The 19,284-nt window shown below is 38.9% G+C and overlaps 1 protein-coding gene across 1 annotated transcript in view; it reads right to left on the bottom strand.

The window, feature by feature from the left end:
• Positions 1-4,895: 4,895 nt before the first annotated feature.
• The window catches only part of ADGRE1 (adhesion G protein-coupled receptor E1), a 60,302-nt gene continuing 45,913 nt past the window's right edge, over positions 4,896-19,284 (bottom strand). The window contains 5 exon segments of the mRNA XM_011373613.2: positions 4,896-5,464; positions 7,938-8,042; positions 8,160-8,328; positions 11,689-11,780; positions 17,680-17,746. Coding sequence (XP_011371915.2) covers positions 5,459-5,464; positions 7,938-8,042; positions 8,160-8,328; positions 11,689-11,780; positions 17,680-17,746 — 439 coding nt within the window. The 3' untranslated portion in view covers positions 4,896-5,458.

Raw genomic sequence — 19,284 nt, 5'->3', positions numbered from 1 at the left:
AGTAAGAATATCAGAACACTGTCCTATTACCATATGGTAGATTGATGCTCTTTCCTTGACACATTTATTCAATAGATATTATTGAGTCAATCAGTAAACCTGATCTTCTGTAGGTCAGGGATATACAGAGATAAATCAGACAAGGAACTCACAGAAAAGCTGGGGACAAAACACATGAACATCTGATTATATTCAAACATGCCGAGTATTACAAATAAAAGATTGATAACTTTGAGTACAATGAACAAAAATGTTAAGACCCTTAAGGAGGCAACCAGATTACTTAGAACTGATGATGGAAAGCTCTTCTATGAATAGGTATTAAGTTATCTTCAAGTTATATTTCTAATGATATACTTCGGAAAGTTTGGGAAAGTTTGGCCGCTTTTGTACAGTTGTTTTTCTTTAACCAGGCAGACATTCAAGAAGAAACTTAAATTTCCTCCCACTAATAACTACTAGTAATTTTTAGAAGCACTTGAATATAGTAGTGTGTTTGAAATTTAGCTCAAAGATATTCATTAGAGTATTGTTTAATGTACTGAAAAGCCAGAAATATGCAAACTTAGGTTAAATATCTTAAGACACATGTGTACCATTGATCACCGTGCAACAATTGAGAGAAAAAAAAGAAGTTCTAAAAGGCTCAATGAGCTGAAAAGATGTTTATAATTTGACAAGTAGGAAAAAAATAATATTTCAAAATAACACAGGTATACCTGTTATAGGTTACCCTTAGGATGATTTCCTATGTGGGCATGAGACATCTGGCACTATCACATTATGATTTTCCCTATAGCTGTAGACAGATGTGACTAACAGATAATTATTAATAATCAAGTGTTTTTAAGTGAGTAATGCAAAAATATTGTCCCATTCCTTAAAAGCCAGCTATAAGTATGGCCCCAAAAGATCATGATCAGGGCCAGGAATAGGGTAAGAGGAGAGAATCCTCGCCTTGTGCACAAAATTTAAGGAATGACCAAAAACAAAATAATCAAGATAAATACTATGTCAAGGGACCAGGCAAAATGGCATAAGTGGTAGAGGCTCTGTTCACCCTATCTTTTAACCACATCAAAGTTATGACAGAAACACAGAGCAAACAGCAGGCAGAGTCGCCTGGGGTCTGGATGAAGAGAAGCCCAATAGCTAGGGAGATAAATAAGAAATCACCCTGCAACACTTGGAGGTAGGAGGGGGTGAAGATGCAAGGCTGCTTGGTCCAGAGTGGCTGAGTGGGACAGAGGCTGCAGCAGCTGCAGATGCCTCTTAAAGGGGCTGTATCCACAATCAGATCTTCGTGGTGACAGATCTGCTCACTCTGAGTACCGGCACCAGGTCAGCTGCTCAGGGGGCACCAGGGACTTACAGGGGGACACTGAGTTGTTGGAACGAGGGCCAGAGGCAAGGCATTCTTCCAGGCAGAAGTGATAAATATGTAAGGGAGAAGAAGGTACTACGTTTAGCAGGGTGATCACTTTGTGAGTTATATAAATCTCCAATCACTATGCTGTATAACAAACTAATATATTATCATCACCAACTATGTTTTAAAAATTATTGAATTGTACAATGTAAATATGAGCAACTAATTATCTATTATATTTTAATAAAGCTGTAAAAAAATTTTAAAGATAAATACTATGTCAATGCAACATTTTAAAAAATCAAATCCAATGCAAAAAAAGCCATGATAAGTAAAATATCCAAATCCAAGGTCTAATGGTATCATGCCAGGTCATAATGGAATTGACAATCATTTTCTCAATATATATATTTTTTGTTTTTGTTTTCATTAATTAATTAATTTATTTATTTATTTATTTATTTAATTTATTTTTATTATGGTGACATTGGTTAACGAAATCCAGTAAGTTTCAGGTGTACAATTCAATAGTAAGGCATATAGACATTGCATTGTGTGTTCACCACCCATAAGGTTTCTTTCTGTCACCACATATTTGACCCCCTTTACCCCATTTCCTCCCATCTCCCACCTCCCACCTACCCTCTGGTAACCACTAGTCTATTGTCCATGTCCATGAGTCTCTGTTTGTTTGTCTTATTTGTTTGTTGCTTTTAGGTTTATATCCCACACATAAGTGATACCATGTGGGTTTCAACTTTTTCTGTCTGGCTTATTTTGCTTAGCATGATTATCTCAAGGCTCATCCACACTGTCACAAATGGCAGTATTTCATTTCATCTTATGGTTGAGTAATATTTCATTGTATATATGTGCCACAGTTTCTTTATCCAATCATCTATTGTAGAATGCTTGAGTTGCTTCCATGTCCTGGCCACCGCGAATAATGCTGCTATGAACATTAGTGTGCGAATACCTTTTCGGATATATATTTTCAAGTCTTTGGGGTAAATACCCAGTAGAGAGATTGCTGGATCATACGGTAGATCAATTCTCAGTATATCTTAAATGGTTAATTTTTTTCTAGAAGTTGATTTTGAAAATATTATTGATGAGTTTGCTTCCATTCAAACCAAGAAAGTCAAATTTTAATAAATTCTGGGCTAAGGACAAATAAAATATTTAAATTTAAAATAAGATTTTAAGTTCTAATATTTTTGTTTTCAATTTTTCAATTTTTTTCCAAATATTGTAACATTCGGGAGAAGCACATTGTAGAGAGTTGGTAAATACCTCTTGAGAGAATGGATGTGGTTTTTTTGGACACCATAAATTATTTGGATTATAAAAGGCAAAATCATTTCACTAGATATGTGGAATTTGAGAACCATGCAGTTTTTATTCTGAGTGTCTTTTCTTCCTCTAGTGAAGACATGTGGGACCATGGAGGTAAAGGAACTCACCAAGTATAGCTTGATGTTATAGCAAGAAAAATTCCTATTGTAGAGGTCACAACTTCATCCACTTACCTTAGAAATATAGGATTCCTTAAGGCAATTGTATTTTAGACCAACATGTAACATGTTTAGAGACAAAGCCTTGTGCCAGTCTTCTGTCAGAAGGAACTTTATTCAAGCGTTACAGATTTATAGATCCTGAAAGCTGAGAAGTGAAGAGTCAACACTTCTCTGTACACTCCAAATTATTGCAATCAAATGCAAAATGTTGACAATCCATTGGTCACTGTATCAGTTAGCAACTGCCACAAAAAAATGCTTCATAGCAAACCACTCCTGAAATAATAATACTTGATTGTTGATCCAGGGTCCATGGGTTGGCTGGGCAGGTGCTGATCTTGGCTTGGCTCACTCATGTGACTGCAGTCAGCTATAAGTTGGTTTGGTGGCTGGTTAAGTACAGTATCAGCTGCTATAATGGGACAGCTTAGCTCTCCTCCATTCATTTCTCAAATCCCTCTAGCAGATTAGCCCAGGCGTGTTCTCATGGTGGAGACAGGGGTACAAGAGCAAGTAAGAACAATCACGTACAAAACAAAAAGGAATACACACCCAATTCTGGAACTTCTATCTTTGAGTCATGTTTACTAGCAATCCATTGGCCAGAGCAAGTCTCAAGGCCAAGCCAGAGTCAGAACAAGAATGAGTTACAAAGTTACAGAGAAAGGGGTGTGGAGAGATGGAGACCATTCTTGAGGCCACTGATGTAATCAACATACCACAATTGCCTATGAGTAAAAGACATGCCATTTCTTGCTTCGATATCCCTTAAAACTGTCACCGCTGTACTGAACACTCCAGACAAGCCAAGCATTGAAGACCAACAGATCATAAATAAACTTTTATGTCAGTTTCCCTCCCAAGCTGTGGCTGCCACAAATAACAAAGGCCAAGCCTCCATCAGCCAACTTCCATGTATTATAAAATTGTCCAACACATGACCATTATGGAACTAAATGAAACCTAAGTGGTAATTTGACTCAAAGTAAATAATTAGTCTTTTCTCTGCATCCCCAAACTAAAAATTTCTGGAGTCAAAGGAAGAGAAGGAGAGGAACAAGGGGTCTGGAAGAGGAGATCCATGGTTAAAAGCTCAAAATCCAGCTCAGCCACCTACAGCTGTGTGATGCTTAGGAAGTTACTTAACCTCTCTGAGTCTCAGTGTTTTTTGTCTTTAAAATAAAAAGTAATCATTCATTCACTCTTTCATTCAACATATTTATGGATAATCTACTAAATACAATTCTCTGTACATATGGAGCTTACAGTCTAAGTTGGAGACACCCAAGAAAAAGAGGAATTATAATGTAGGGTTAGAGAGCATGAAGCCTTAAGGGACTCGCAGAAGTGACATCTAATCCTACTTTGGGAGATTCAAAGAATGCTTCCTGGTGGAAGCAATGACTAAGCTGAGACACAAAGAATGGGTAGAAATTGGTTTGGATTTTCAGGAAAGGTATCCTACAAAGAGGGAATGGCAGGTACAAATCCCAAACTCAAAATGTTTCCTTTCTGGTTTTGGGCTATCAGATGAGTTGGGCTATCAGAATGGCAAACAGAAGAATATTCTAGACTATTCTAGAACATTCATTCACAGGTACAACATAATTTCCCTAGCTCTCATTAAAATTCAAGTTCTGGTTCAGTAGGTCTGGGGTGGGACCCAAGATCCTGCTTTTCTAACAAAGTGATACTGATAATTCTGATCCACAAACCACACTCTGAGTAAGGAGGTATTATAGTAGCCATGGAAGGGAGGATATCTGCATTCTAAATTTCCATGTCCTCTTCCTGGCACTCAAGATTTTATGGGGAGTAGAAAGCAAGGCAGAATGGCAATAACTTTGTCAGTAGGACAAATCTTAGTCAAGTCATAAAATAGTTTCTGGAAGGAAGGAAGATGTTTTCTTTGAAAGTTCCCAGAAAATCCAGACAATTTCCAAAGGCTTTTGTCATTAAGTGCTTCAACCCTCCATGAAACACTAGAGTTCTGCTCCACTAACCACCCTACTTACAAACAGCTCTCAAGCATTTGTGCCCAAGTAGCCTATATGTCTATGTGCTTTATTTCCCCCACTGGGGCTGTCATTAGTTTTACTGACCATTTTTTTTTAAAGCAAGAGAAGTTTTTGTTGAAGGGTAAGCCAGTCAGTCAGATGACACATTATTTACTGAGTGTTGCTATATCAGGTACATAATAGGCACTGGAGAGGCATGCCTAGAGACATGTACCAATAAATTCAGGAAAAAAACAAAATGGTAGCCAGGTTATCTTGCACATGCCATTGCACCAAGATCTGTTATTTTCACAAAACTCTGGAAAGTCAGAGTTGTAAAACATGGAAGATGAAATAGTCATCTAGAAAAAAATTCTTGTTTCTCCCCAGTGCACAAAACCATGAGAAGACTGCCTTTCCCATCCATGCTCCAAATTGCCCAGAGAGTTCTGGGGCTAGTGGGATCCTGTATTTCCACATTAAGCCAGAAAGAGAAGAATTCACTGTAGGCTCCTGCAGGCACCTGCTTGCCTTGAATGTTGCTCCATAGCATATTTGAAAAGCAAGAAAGGGCTTTAACCCTGTGAGAGAGAAATCAGAATCAGCAGCAGTATTGGTACAAACATGATTACAGGGGTCATATCTATAAGGGGCATGGGTCTTATAAATATATAGAGAGATAAATATGGCAACAAATACTACAAAAATAAACATTAAAATATTAAGAGTGATTATCCCTACTGTGGCAGGCACCATTGGCAAATTCAAGAGCCATTCTCAACCCCTTTACCAATGATAGCTCCTGCTCTAGAAGCTAAAAGCTTGATTTGTCAAATTCTTATGTAACTATGAGTGGTCACGTGGTATGGTTCTGACCAAATCTGCTGAGGGGTTTCTGGGAAGTTTTGTTTCCTATTAAAGGGAGAAGATTGAAAGGACAGGCTGCTGCTTCTGCCCCATCTCTCTTCTTCTGTTCTTGAACATGATTGCAATGGCTGGAGCTATGGCAGCCATTTGTAACCATGAAAATAATTTGATGAAAAGTCAACGTGCTGCTAAGGAAATGAAAAATTAGGGAACATCTATATTCTTTACAATAACACTGAGCAAGAAAACCACTATCAGCAAACTAACTCTGGGGTTCTGTTCTTACAAGGAAAACAATTCTTTATTTAATTAAGCGGCTGGATCTTGGTTACTTATGCTTTGAATATATCAGTGAAAAACTAAGACAGTCTAGTGGGAAATGGAAGACCATGAATAATAAAATAAATAAGAAAGTTATAGTATGTTAAAAAGTGGAAAGTGCTATGAACACAAAGTCAAGACAAGGGGGCAGGGTGGCAGAAGAGGAGGCAGTACAAAATAAAGTTGTTTGAGGAACTCCATCAATAAGAAATGACTAGAACAAAGATTTTAAGGAAGTGAGGAAAGTGGGGGATTGGCCACATGAGTATCAAGACAAGAACATTCAAGACAGAGTGAGCTTCCAGCCCAAAGTTTCTAAGGATGAGGTGAGCCTGGCGTGTTTGAAGAATACTGAGCACGCTATGTGGGTGGAGCTGAGTGAAGTGAGGAGGTGGGGTAGATTAACAGAAGACGAGGTCAGGGAGAAAAAGAGAGTCAGATCAGACAGGGCTTTGGGGCCATCAGGAGGACTTCGGCTTTTACTCTGAGTAAGGTGAGAGCCACAGAGTATTGTAGGCAGAGAAGAGAGGCAACCCTACTCAGGTGCTCACTGATGTCCTCTGGCTGCTGCAGGGAGAACAGACCAAAGGTGGGGAAGGGAAAAGACAAGAGGGGAAGCAGGGAGACCCCTTATGAAGCTATTTCCATATCCTGTCTAAAAACAATAGGACTTGAACCAGAATAGAAGTGGTAAAGGAAAAGAGAAGTGGTAAGATTCTGGATACATTTTGAGTAAGAGTCAACAGGATTTACTGATGGGTTGGAGTTGATGGGTGAAAAGAAAAGGATAACTCCACAGCTTCATGCTGAACAACAGAAGATAGAGGGCCCTCCCTGGAAATGGGAAGTGGGGGGATCAGAAGCTCAGTTTGGAACATGTTAAATGTGTGACATCTACTAGACATTTGAGTAGAGGCATTTGGTAGGTGGTTAGTTATATAAGTCTAGAATTCAGGAGAGGAGGCTGGACTGCACATTATTTTAAATTTGGGGGTCTCTGATAAAAAAAAGCATTTAGAGCCATGAGACTAGATGAGATCCATTGTGTAGAGAAAAATGTGTACTTCAGTGAAAAACAATGCATTCTTACAGGACATCCCTATCTATGTGAGAGCTATTTTACAACTCTAAATTTTAAATAACTGACTGCAATGTAAAATATTCTATGGAAAAACCAGTTTTACCTCCATTCACACATTAATTTAAATATTTCTGAAATTATATATGTATTATAATTCATATATACATGTAATACATATAATATACATGAAATTATATATCATTTTATGTATATTTATAACTATATGTATAATTCTATAACATATAATTGTGTCATATTATATATTATATATAATTATCAGTGAGGTAACCAGGCAGATGTTATAACTGGCTCAAAAAATGCAAAAATCAGACATATGTATTACATACGATGTATGTAATGTATACAATTTATAATATATACATTACATATTATATAATACATATATAATGTATAATACACATATAATGTATACTATATATAATATATACATAATATATATTATGTAATACACATATATGTCTGTACTTTCTCTTTTGAGCCAGTTATAACATCTGCCTGGTTCCCTCACTGATTAGTCAATAGAATAAGGTCCTATATCTGTATAAGCTGTGATTTTGTTTTTTAGGTCACATAGCTAAGGAGGGACAGAGCTGGGATTTAAACCTAGGCAGCCTGACTCCTGAACCCCACACTTTATCAAATGAGCTAATGCACATGGACATGCTTAGCTCACAGTAGGTACTCAACACACAGTAGTACTTAGAATTGATAAGAAGCAGGCATTTCATTCAATCAGAACCTGCATCAAATATGCAGTCTCTCACCATTTTGGAAGTGGAGGGGATTGATGACAGCAAGATCCCTGAGGTCTGGGACTGGGAGCTGGGTTTGGTCTTTCTGGTGATCCACCTCCTGTATTCTTCACGTACCTGGAGGTGGAGACAATTTGGGGAGACGAGTAACTCCCAGATGCAGGAAATGTGCTTCACAGGCATGTCCCCTGGAAGGAGAGGGAGTTGGGGATAGGCAGGGCAAAAGCTTTGTACCTGGTGGTTGAGCAGACAATGAATAAAAAAGATGAAGGCCCCCTGCAGGCTGTTGATGACAGTGAACAGGTAGGCCATGACTTTAGCCATAGGTCCAATCTGGAAAATGCCCAATACCCAGGAGCACCCCAAGACGAAGAGTTGGGCAAAGGCTTTGAATGTCAGCAATCTAGGGAAGAAGATTTGCAGAAGATAAGGTACTGGGAAGTGGCTATTATCCTTGTGGGCCATACTATCAGGAATGGTCTGAGGAAGCCACCCTGTGACCTGCCAATGGATGGGAATAAACACGGAGCAGAGTTTCCAAGCCTAGAGATGAGGAGATCAACTTCTACAAGCATTTAAAAAGCAGTGTATCTACAGATACACATGGGCACAAGAAATGTGTGTTTAATGCAATATTGTCTATAGTAATTAAAAGCTAGAAGGGTCCACCTTCCATGAATTGCTGACACGTTCAGTAACTATGAAATACTTAGGCCTTTTTTTGAGGTAACACTCAAAAAAAATTTTACCATTTTAACCATTTAAAGCGTGTGATTTAGTGGTATTTAGCATGTTCACCGTCTTATACAAACATCACCAGTATCTAGTTCCAAGAGATTTTTATCACTCCCAAAAGAAAACCCCATATCTATTAAGCAGTCATTCTCCATTCCCCTCCCCCAGCTAGAAACAACCCAAATGTCCATCGACAGGTGAATAGAAAACAAAATATGGTCCCCACCATGCAACAGAATATTATTCAACCACAAAAAGAAGTGAAGCACTGACACACACTACAAAATGGATGAACCTTGAAAACATGACGCTCAGTGAAAGAAAACAGTCACAAAAGAACCCACAGTGTGTGATTCCATTTATCTGAAATACCTAGAATAGGCAAAATCATAAAATCATTTCTTAAAATGAGATGAGAGTGACAATATACTACAGTGAATAATGGTTGAGGCTCTGAACCGGACTGTCTGCAAATAAATTCTGACTTTTCCATTCATTAACTTGTGACCAGTGGATCCTTCTATCAAGAAGGGCTCCTGGTGGCTGATGGGGCTCAACTTTAAAAGCAGAGCCTAGCGGCCATTTCCACACTCAGGGAGAAGCCTGCACTGACTGCCTGCCTGCACTGTGTTCCTGTCATCTTATCTGGCCCTCTTAAAGGAGTTCCTGGAATTGGATTTCAACAAGTAGGATCAAGGCTTTCCCCCATCCAATCAGAGCTACACAGCTATATCCCAGCATCTTCACCGACCAGTCAGAGCAGCTCCATTCTGACCAATCAGGACAGTGCCTTTTGGACCAATCGAACTGTGAGGATTTGGAGACTTCTCTCTATATAAGTCAGCTTACCACTGGCTCCAGGAATGCACTTTCCTTTTCCACTGAAGATTGTGTTTCCCTGGCTGGAACTGAAACACCGAAGATAAAACCAAAACATCTTGCAAACGAGTGAAGCAGACCAGCACAGACCAGCGGGTACAGCACAACACTGAGCTGTCTAGCTAGAGAGGTGCATAAAGCCAGGGCCCCCTCACAGCCATGCTGTTCTAACAGCTGTGCTATATCACAATTGAGCTGTTTACACTGAATAAAGTTTCCTTCTTCACAGCACTCTAAATTAGGGATTCCTGTTGGCATTGAATTAGCACCCAGGACCATCCTTTGACAAGTCTTAGTAAGTTACTTAACCTCGCTGTGCTGCAGTTTCCTCAAATTGAACTTCAAATTGATACAGAGATAATAATATGGTAGCTACACAGTGGTATTGCTTATTCTACAGATTAAATAATGAGATGGCAAGATCCTAAAAGTACTTAGAACAGTATCTGACACAAAAAAATAAGCTTTTTGTTAGTAGTTTTTAACCTTAAGTATTGATATGAAATGAAAAAACAAAATGTAGAATGATATGTAAAATATCCTATCATCTTTGTAAAAGGAGGTAGATATGTCAGAATAGGATATTCTGGAAGAAAGCTCAATTCAAGTGATAATGGTTGCTTAAGGTGGGAGAGACCTGAAGGACAGGGGACATGGAAGAGAAAGAGAATTATTTTTCAAGTGTTCCCTTTGACACTGCTTAGTTTTTCTTACCATTGAATGTATTAACTTTTGCATTAATATTTTAAAATAAATTTTAGGAAAAAATATTTAAGATTAATGAGAGATTAGACACTGAGAGGAAAACAAGCAAAGGACATCATCAGGTTACTGACAACAAATCCTACACAATGTCTGGTATGGGTAGGTCCTTAAACATTAGCTGAGTGATGGTCTGATAATGGGGGAAAAGGTACAATGGAAACTTGCTAAGAGAGTCACTTAAAATAGAGTCAGGAGGCTGTTAGGGAAGTGGGGCCTCTGCACATCTCATGCCTGTACTCAGAGCCCCTGTTACTAAACTCAGCTCAAGGCTGAGCCATAAACATCCTGAAACAACTGCTACTTGGATACTTGTGGACCTGACCGCCTCCTTGTAGTTTTTGCCTCCCTCGTTTGCATATTAGAACTAATTAAACCCTGTTAACCTGGCCAGCAATCCTTCATTTCTATGAAAAAATAGAACCTTTTTGGTTGCCTTTGTAAAGGCAAAACCCTGCCTTTGTTATCTCTGCAGCACAGTTCAGGTTTTCCCCTGAATCTGTGTCTTCCAGATTCAAATCTGGAATACACTTTTAGGTTGTTTTACAGCCTCATATCTTTATTGGTCGACAGGTCTATAAGAATATAAAAAAAAAGCCCCACATCTGTAAGATAATATATATAAAACTAATGAAAGTATATTTCACCCATCAAATCTGCAAAAACAACACAACAGAAATGATAAACCCCAGTGCTGGCACAGCTGCAGGTAAACAAGCACTCTTATAACTGGAAACGGACTTTCTGGAAAACCATTTGAAATATATGTTGGATAAGTGTTACCTATCCAACCTATCCTTTAATTTGGGCAATTTCATGCCTATTGTGAAATACCCCCAGATGTGGAAAACTATCTAACAGGACATTCAAAACAACTTAAATAGCCATAAATAAGGGATGATTTAAGTTGTGCTACATCCTTATATTGAAATCCTATGCAAAAAAAAAAAGATTGTTGATGAATTTCTAATTAAATAAAAAAAATATTCATGACATATTAGAGAAAAATGGTAATAAAAGTAAAATAGATCATATGTTTCTTCTTTTATAAATATGCACACATACATGTGCACAGAGGAACTGAAAAATGTATTAACATGTTCAGTATATGAAATACTCTGCACTAAATGCTTCACAAGCCACATGAAATGAACAATATTAATATCCCCATTCTACAGATGAGGAAACTGAATTTCAGCGAGGCTATGTAACTTGCCTAAGGTCATACAGCTTGGAAGTGGCAGAGCTGGGTTTGAGCTCCCAGATGTAGACACTGTGTTGTTCTGTCTGGGGCACAGGACCAGGCATATAAAAGGTACTCAGTGAACATTTGTGGGAAGAAGGAAGGGAGATTGGAAGAGGAGAGAAAACGGAGAAGGGGGTGAACCTGGTGTCTTTGAGAGTTGAGACTTCAGCATTGACACTGGAAAGTTTCTGCCTCAGGATCCATAATGTCCAAGTCAGGAGAATGAAATTGATCTACAAAATAAAGCAGAAAGGATTGAGAGATTGGATATACAAACTATTAAGAGAAAACATAAAATGAAACAAGGCTCACTAAGAAAGCCACTTAAAATAGAGTCAAGAGGCTATTAAGGAAGTGGAGCCTCTATATATTTTGTGCGTCAGTGCTCAGAGCTGCTATTAAGCTGCTAACCTGTTGCTAAACTCAGCTCAAGGCTGAGCCATAAACACCTTGGAATAATTGCTACATGGACACTTGTGGACTTCACCTTCTCATAGTTTTCACCTCCCTTGACTGCATATGGGAACTAATCAAGCCCCGTTAACCTAGCCAGCAACCTTCATTTACAGGAAAGAATTACACTTCGTAGATTTTTCCTTTACAAACCCTGCCATGCCTTGTTCTCCCCTGGACCACAACTCAGGTTGCTACATGAACCTGTCTCCTAGGATGCAGGTCCTTTTGCCCTAATAAATGTTTTACTACAGTCTAAAATTAATTTTGTTTGGCAAAACTGATAATGGCCAAACTATCTTTAAAAATAGAACTCTGAGAGTTTTCTGGTCAAGATGGTGACGTAGGTAAATGCTGTGCTTGCCTCTTTGCACAACTACATTAAAATTACAACTATAAAAAGAACAATAATCATTGGTAGTTGCCTGAAGTCTAGCTGGACTGAAGTCCTACAACTAGGGCATACAGAGGAAGTCACCTTGAGATTGGTAGGAGGGACAGAGATGTGGAATGGTTGAAAATCGGGAGGAATATTTTGGCTGCGAAGGTTCCCCCTGAGGAGCAAGGGGTCCCATCCCTATATCAGGCTCCCCAGCCCAGGGTCCCAATGTCAGGAAGAGAAATCTCCATGATTTCTGGCTGTGAAACCAGTGGAGATTATGATTGAGTGAGATGGAGGGCAGCCAGAGTTGCAGACTTTCCTCTTAAAGGTCTGCTTGGACTTACTAGATGCTGAATTCCCTCACTCTGAGCTCCACCACTGGGGCAATGCCTCAAAAAGTGTGAGGGACATACAGAGAGGAACTTAATGGTCTAGCTTCAAGGCGAGGGCAGGAAGGGCAGCTTTCTCCAGGATAGAAGCACTGGCAGAAGCCATTTTTCCTGTGTTGAGCCTTCTCCTCTCCCAGCATGCAGACCCAGGTAGCCACCATATCTGAGTCTCTGTCAACCTAGTTAACACCATTCTCCTCACCCTGGTGATTCCCTGCGACCCTGCCCCACCCAACTTGTAGGCCCAAGCCACTTCCATTGGATTTGCCATACAAACACTCTGTCTTGGCTCATGCTGCAGACTTTCCTAAAAGCTCTCAAAGGTTTGCAAAACCCAAACAAGCAGCATCTGGCCTCAGCATGCCCCATATCTCTTTCTGAGTATCCTCAAGCCAAGTACTAGCAGCAGCCAGCCTTGATTTACAGCTACACTTCTTAAAGCACTTCCAAGCCCAGCATGGGTGGCGGCCATCTGCAGATTGCTTAGTGACTCTTGCCAGGTGGCTCCAAGCAGGACACAGGCTTCAACAAAACTTGGCCTGTGGCAGGGCCCCTCTCAAGAGTCCCCAGGGCTGGCACTATTGGTGGCCAGCTTTGGACATAGTAGGAGCACCAAATGGGGCTGCGTCCACTGGGAAGGTACCAGAGCCCTGCTAAAGTGAATCTTGCTGTGTAGGCTCAACCCCTCACCAGCCAGTCCTCACAACCAGTCAGCCCAAGGGCCAGTCCCTCTCACTGATGTGCAAAGAACAACCAAGGCTCAACAACAATAGACACAAACACACACAATACATACAGGGGACATAACTGGAGAACCCAGTTCAAGTGACCAGTGAGACAGCACCACTGGACCCCACAAGACATTTACTATACAAGGCCAAGACTAGGAGACAGGGCAGCCCTACCTAATACATAGAAACAAATACAGGTATGCAGCCAAAATGGTAAGGCAAAGAAACATGTCCCAAATGAAAGAACAGAACAAAGCTCTAGAAAAAGAATAAACAAAATGGAGACAAGCAGTCTACTGGATACAGAATTCAAAATCACTTACTATAAAAATGCTCAATGAACTCAGGGGAAGAGTAGATGAACTCAGTGAGAATTTTAACAAAGAGATAGAAAACAAAAAAGAGCCATTCAGATTAAGAATACAGTGACTGAAATGAAGAATACCTTAGGAGGAACCAACAGTAAATGAGATGAAGCGGAGGATTGAATCAGTGATTTAGAAGATAAAGTAGCAGAAAATACCCAATGAGAACAGCAACAAGAAAAAATAATCCAAAAAAATGAGGAGAGTTTTAGGGGCCTCCGAGACAACATCAAAGCATACCAACATTTGCACCATAGGGGTACCAGAAGAAGAGAGAGCAAGGAATTGAAAACCTATTTCAAAAAATAATGATGTAAAACTCCCTATCCTAGCAAAAGAAATAGACATACAAACCCAGGAAGCACAGAGAGTCTCAAACAAGATGAACCCAAAGAAGCCCACATCAAGACATATCATAATTAAAATGCCAAAGGTTAAAAACAAAGAGAGAATCTAGCAGCACTAGAAAAGCAGTTAGTTGCCCTCAAGGGAGCTCCCATAAGACTGTCAGTTGATCTCTCAACAGAAACTTTTCAGGCCAGAAGGGATTGGCAGGAAATATTCAAAGTGATGAAAAGTAAGGACCTACAACCAAAATTACTCTACCCAGCAAAGCTATCATTTAGAATTGAAAGAGGGATAAAGAGCTTCAGAGACAAGGAAAAGCTAAAGGAATTCATCAACATTGAACCAATATTACAAGAAATGTTAGAGGGACTTTGGAGAAGGAGAAGTAGAAGAAGAAAAGATTAAAAATGTGAACAATAAAATGACAATAACTACGTATCTATCAACAATTACTTTAAATATAAATGAAATAGATGCTGTGCTCAAAAGATTGGGTGGCTGAATGGATAAGGAAACAAAACCCATACATGTGCTGCCTACAAGAGACTCATTTCAGATTGAAAGACACACACAGACTGAAAGTAAAGGGATGAAAAAAGATACTTCATGAAAATGAAAACAAAACAAAACAAAAAAGCTATGGTAGGAATGAATACTTATACCAGACAAAATAAAACAAAGGCTTTAACAAGAGACAAAGAAGGACCCAGTAATCCAACTTCTGCCTATTTACCCAAACAAACCCAAAACAGTACTCCAGAAGGACATGTACATCCATATATTCATTGCAGCATTATTTACAATAGTCAAAATATGAGGGTATCCAGAGTGTCCATCAATGAATGAATGGATAAAAAAAGAGGTGGCACATATATACAATGGAATATGACTCAGCCATAAGAAAAGAATGAAATATTGCCATATTGCAATGAAATATTGCAATGAAATATTGCAATGAAATATTGCAACAACATGGATAGACCTAGAGGGTATTCTGCTGAGTGGAGTAAGTCAAACAGAGAAAGAGAAATGCCATATGATTTCACTTACATGTGGAATCTAAGGAATAAAATAAATGAGCAAACAAAACAGAAATTTATAGATACAGATAACATTTTGACAATTGCCAAATGAGAGGGAGGTTGGGGAGGTGGGTGAAAGATGGGAAGGGATTAAGAAGTACAAATTGGTTAGTTACAAAATAGTCATGGGGATGTAAAGTATAACATAAGGAATATAGTCAATAATATTGTAATAACTATGTAAGGTGTCAGATGGGTACTAGATTAATCGGGGTGATCAAGTTATATAAATGTCTAATTGCTATGTTATACACCCAAAACTAATGTAATATTGTATGTCAACTATAATTGAAGTCTTTTAATTATTTAAAAATTAATTAATTAATTAAAAACCAAACTCTGACCCATAGTGTTCAGTAACCCGTCCAGGGACCGTAACAATAACTCCTATAGCAACCCAAAACGACACTTGATTAATAATTGATAGCCTCCCTAATGTGTGCCCCTGATTCCAACTTAGGACCAAAAGGAGAAAGCCAGTATATACCCTTAACCAATCACGCAGGGTGTCCTGCTTTTAGTTAGTCCACCTACAGCCTCCAAACAGTGCACTCCCAAAGCTTCCCTTTATTCCTCTATAAAGCTTTCCTATTCCTATGCCTGCTATTGCGTCTCTAACAAATGCAAGTGATGGTAGCTGGCTCCCTTATTATAGCAATCTCTGAATAAATAGCCTTTGCTTGTTCTCATTTGAGTGATCTTCATTCATTTCCACTGGGTGCACCTGGGAAGTTAGAATCAATATCAGTGTCCTGTTATGGGTTGATTCATGTCCCCCAAAATAATATATTGAAGTCTCAACCCCCAGGACCTTAGTGTGACCTTATTTGGAGATCAGGTCTTTCCAGAGGTTACTAATTAAAATGAGGTTATTAGAGTGGGACCTTATCCATATGACTGCTGTGTTTATAAAACAGGGGAATTTGGACATAGGAACAGATGTGCACAGAGGGAAGATGTTGCAAAGAGACACAGGGAGAAGATAGACCTCTGCAAGCTAACTAATGCCTGAGGCTACCAGCAGTTGAAGAGAAGACTGGAGCAGAGCCTTCCCTAAGATGTTCAGAGGGAGCCTGGCCCTGCCAATCCCTTAATTTCAAATGTCTAGACTCCAAAACTGAGGTAATAAAATTCTGTTGTTCTAAGCTACCCAGTTTGTGATACTTGTTCTAGCAGCCCCCTGGGATACTAATACATGGCCCCAAAAAATCTGATAGAGGTCAGAGCAAAATCCTCTGAAGGAATACAACCACAAGAAGTCCTGAGATTTAGATCTGCCACATACGAGCTCACAATAAACAATTACAAGTGGCACAAGGAAACAAGCCACAATGAGAGAAAGTCAGAAGAAACATTATCTTGCGGGACTATAGAATCTGGATTGGGGACAAGGAGGCATGAAGCTTCCCAGAGAATAGACTAGCAGTCGGTCGCCAGGGGTTGGGGGAGAGGACACGAGGGGATGCTGGTCTAAGGTTACAAAGTTTCACTTATGCACGATGAGGAAGTTCTGGAGAGCTAATGTAAAGTGTGGTGACTACAGTTAACAATACTATGTTGTATTTTTTTTTTGAAATTTGCTAAACGGGTATATCTTAAGTGTTCTTACCTGCTATTTTCCATAGGGTAAATATTATGGTATTATACTAATGAAATAGATAGAAAAGGACAAGAACCATATGATTTTGCTCATGATCAAATTTAAAACAACAAGTAACAAACTAACAAATCAACAAAAATCAACTCTCACACACAGACAACAGAATGGTGGCTACTAGATGGGGAGGGTAAACTAGGTAAAGGAGGTCAAATATATGGTAACAGATGAAAAATATAGACTTTTGGTGGTGAGCACACAATAGAGTAAACAAATGTTGTATTATAATGTTGTACACTTGAAATTTATATAATGCTACTAACCTCAATAAATTTAACTTTTAAAAAAATATGACTGTGTGAGGTGGTGGAAATGTTAATTAGCTTGATAGTGGTGATCACTTCATAATGTAACATATATCAAAAGTTGTTCGCCTTAAACGTATTTGTTTTTATTTGTCAATTATACCTCAATAAAGCTGAAAATAAACCCCTCTTTTCTCTCATTCAACATCTGTGCTCAGAAGAGGTTAATAGACCCATTCTTACTGAAACACAAAGGATGAAGAAAATTATAGTCCCTCCCAGGTGATTCACATGTTGCATTAAAAAAATCAAGAGTCAAAGAAATTACACTTGAACTTGGAAAACTCAAGAACCAAAGATCAGAAGGAAGAAGGTTTGAGAGGAATAAGTGACCTCAGCTCTGCAATTTCCACTGGCATTTCCTGATCCCTTAGATCAATTCTCTTCTCCAGAACCCATGACACCAAGCAATTTGCTTACCATTATGATTGTGCACACTGGCCCCAGGAAACTCCAGATGAACCCTGTCTCCGTGTTCAGCCAGCAGCTGTGGAATCAGAAGTCATTGTTTGTCTCAGAGTCTTGACGTTAGAGCTACTCCTGCACCATGAAATGCACTAATGCACAAGAACACTGGGAAAGGAGACTGAAATGAAAACGCTCATCATGGGACTGGTTGAATCTCAGTTTTCTTTGGACCCTAGCAAATCCTCTTTCTGACCTTATTCCTGGATAAGTGTTCCTGAGGATTCACTTAGTGCCCTGGGTAGAGCCCATGCTCAATTCATAACCTTCGTAATCCCTTTTCCCTCCTTCTCCACTGGCACACCTTGTCATTCAAATCTCAACTCAATGTTACCTCCTCAGAAAAGCCACTCCTGACTATCCCCAGCTATATATACTGTCCTTCATTTCTGGTCCCTTTTAGCAGAGCTTGCTGCCTTTTTTTTTTTTTATAGCGTCTATCGGTATCATAAAAATCTTGTTCAGTTGTTTGTTTACTGGCCAACTGCCCATCTTCCCCTACTAGATTATGAGCTGCATGAGAATTTGAACCTTGAACACTTTGCCATCACTGAATACCCAGCACTCAGTGTGAAGCCTGGCATGGTCAAGGCATTCCGTACTTATTTGTTAAAAGAAAGGCAGGATCTTGCCATTTGCAACGACATAGATGGAAATTAAGGGCATTATGCTCTGTGAGATAAGTCAGACAGAGAAAGACAAATACTTCATGATCTCACTTATATGTGGAATCTTAAACAAAAAACAAGTTCATAAATACAGAGAATAAATAGATGAGTGGTTGCCAGAGGCGGAGGATGCGGGTAGGCGAAATAGGTAAAGGGAGTCAAAAGTTACAGACTTCCAGTACGTAAAATTAGTAAGTCCTGTGGATGTAATTATAGCATGACAACTACATATATATATGATATATATAACATGTAATATATAATATATACATAATATATATTATATATTACATGTTATATATAATATATGTATATATTATTATATAATAATACTGTATTGCATATTTTAAAGTTGCTAAAAGAGTAAATTTTCAAAGTTGTCATCAAAAGGTAAAAATTCTGTAACTATGTGAGGTGATGGATGTTAATCAGACTTATTGTGGTGATCATTTCATAATATATATAAATATCGAATCATGATGTCATATATCTGAAACTAACATAGCATTGTATGTCAGTTATACCACAATATAAATTTTTTTTAAATAAATATAAAAAAGGAAGGAAGGAAGGGTAGGAGAAAGGAAGGGAAAAAGGAAGACACTAGTGCCTCTTTCCATAACGCATCTAGTAGATATTTGCTTTTTTCACCACCCAGCAACCATTCCCCATATTCAATAATGGCACCCCAATATTCCTCTAGCAGTGTTCCTCCCTCCACAAAGAAAAGAAACTAATTAAGTTTTGTCAACCACATGTTCTCCCCCTAGCATGTGAGTCTACAGTAGTAGTGATAAGTGTCGGGAAAATGTTTGCAACATGAGAAGACACTGTCCCTACCTATTGGCCAATTCCCTATCATCAGCTGATTCTCTGCCTGGGGGCATCAGAC

Source organism: Pteropus vampyrus, unplaced genomic scaffold (genome assembly GCF_000151845.1).
Source record: "Pteropus vampyrus isolate Shadow unplaced genomic scaffold, Pvam_2.0 Scaffold226, whole genome shotgun sequence".
Taxonomy (NCBI): Eukaryota; Metazoa; Chordata; class Mammalia; order Chiroptera; family Pteropodidae; genus Pteropus; species Pteropus vampyrus.
Note: the sequence above shows the minus strand (reverse complement) of the source record. Positions and strands in the feature narration are given on the sequence as shown.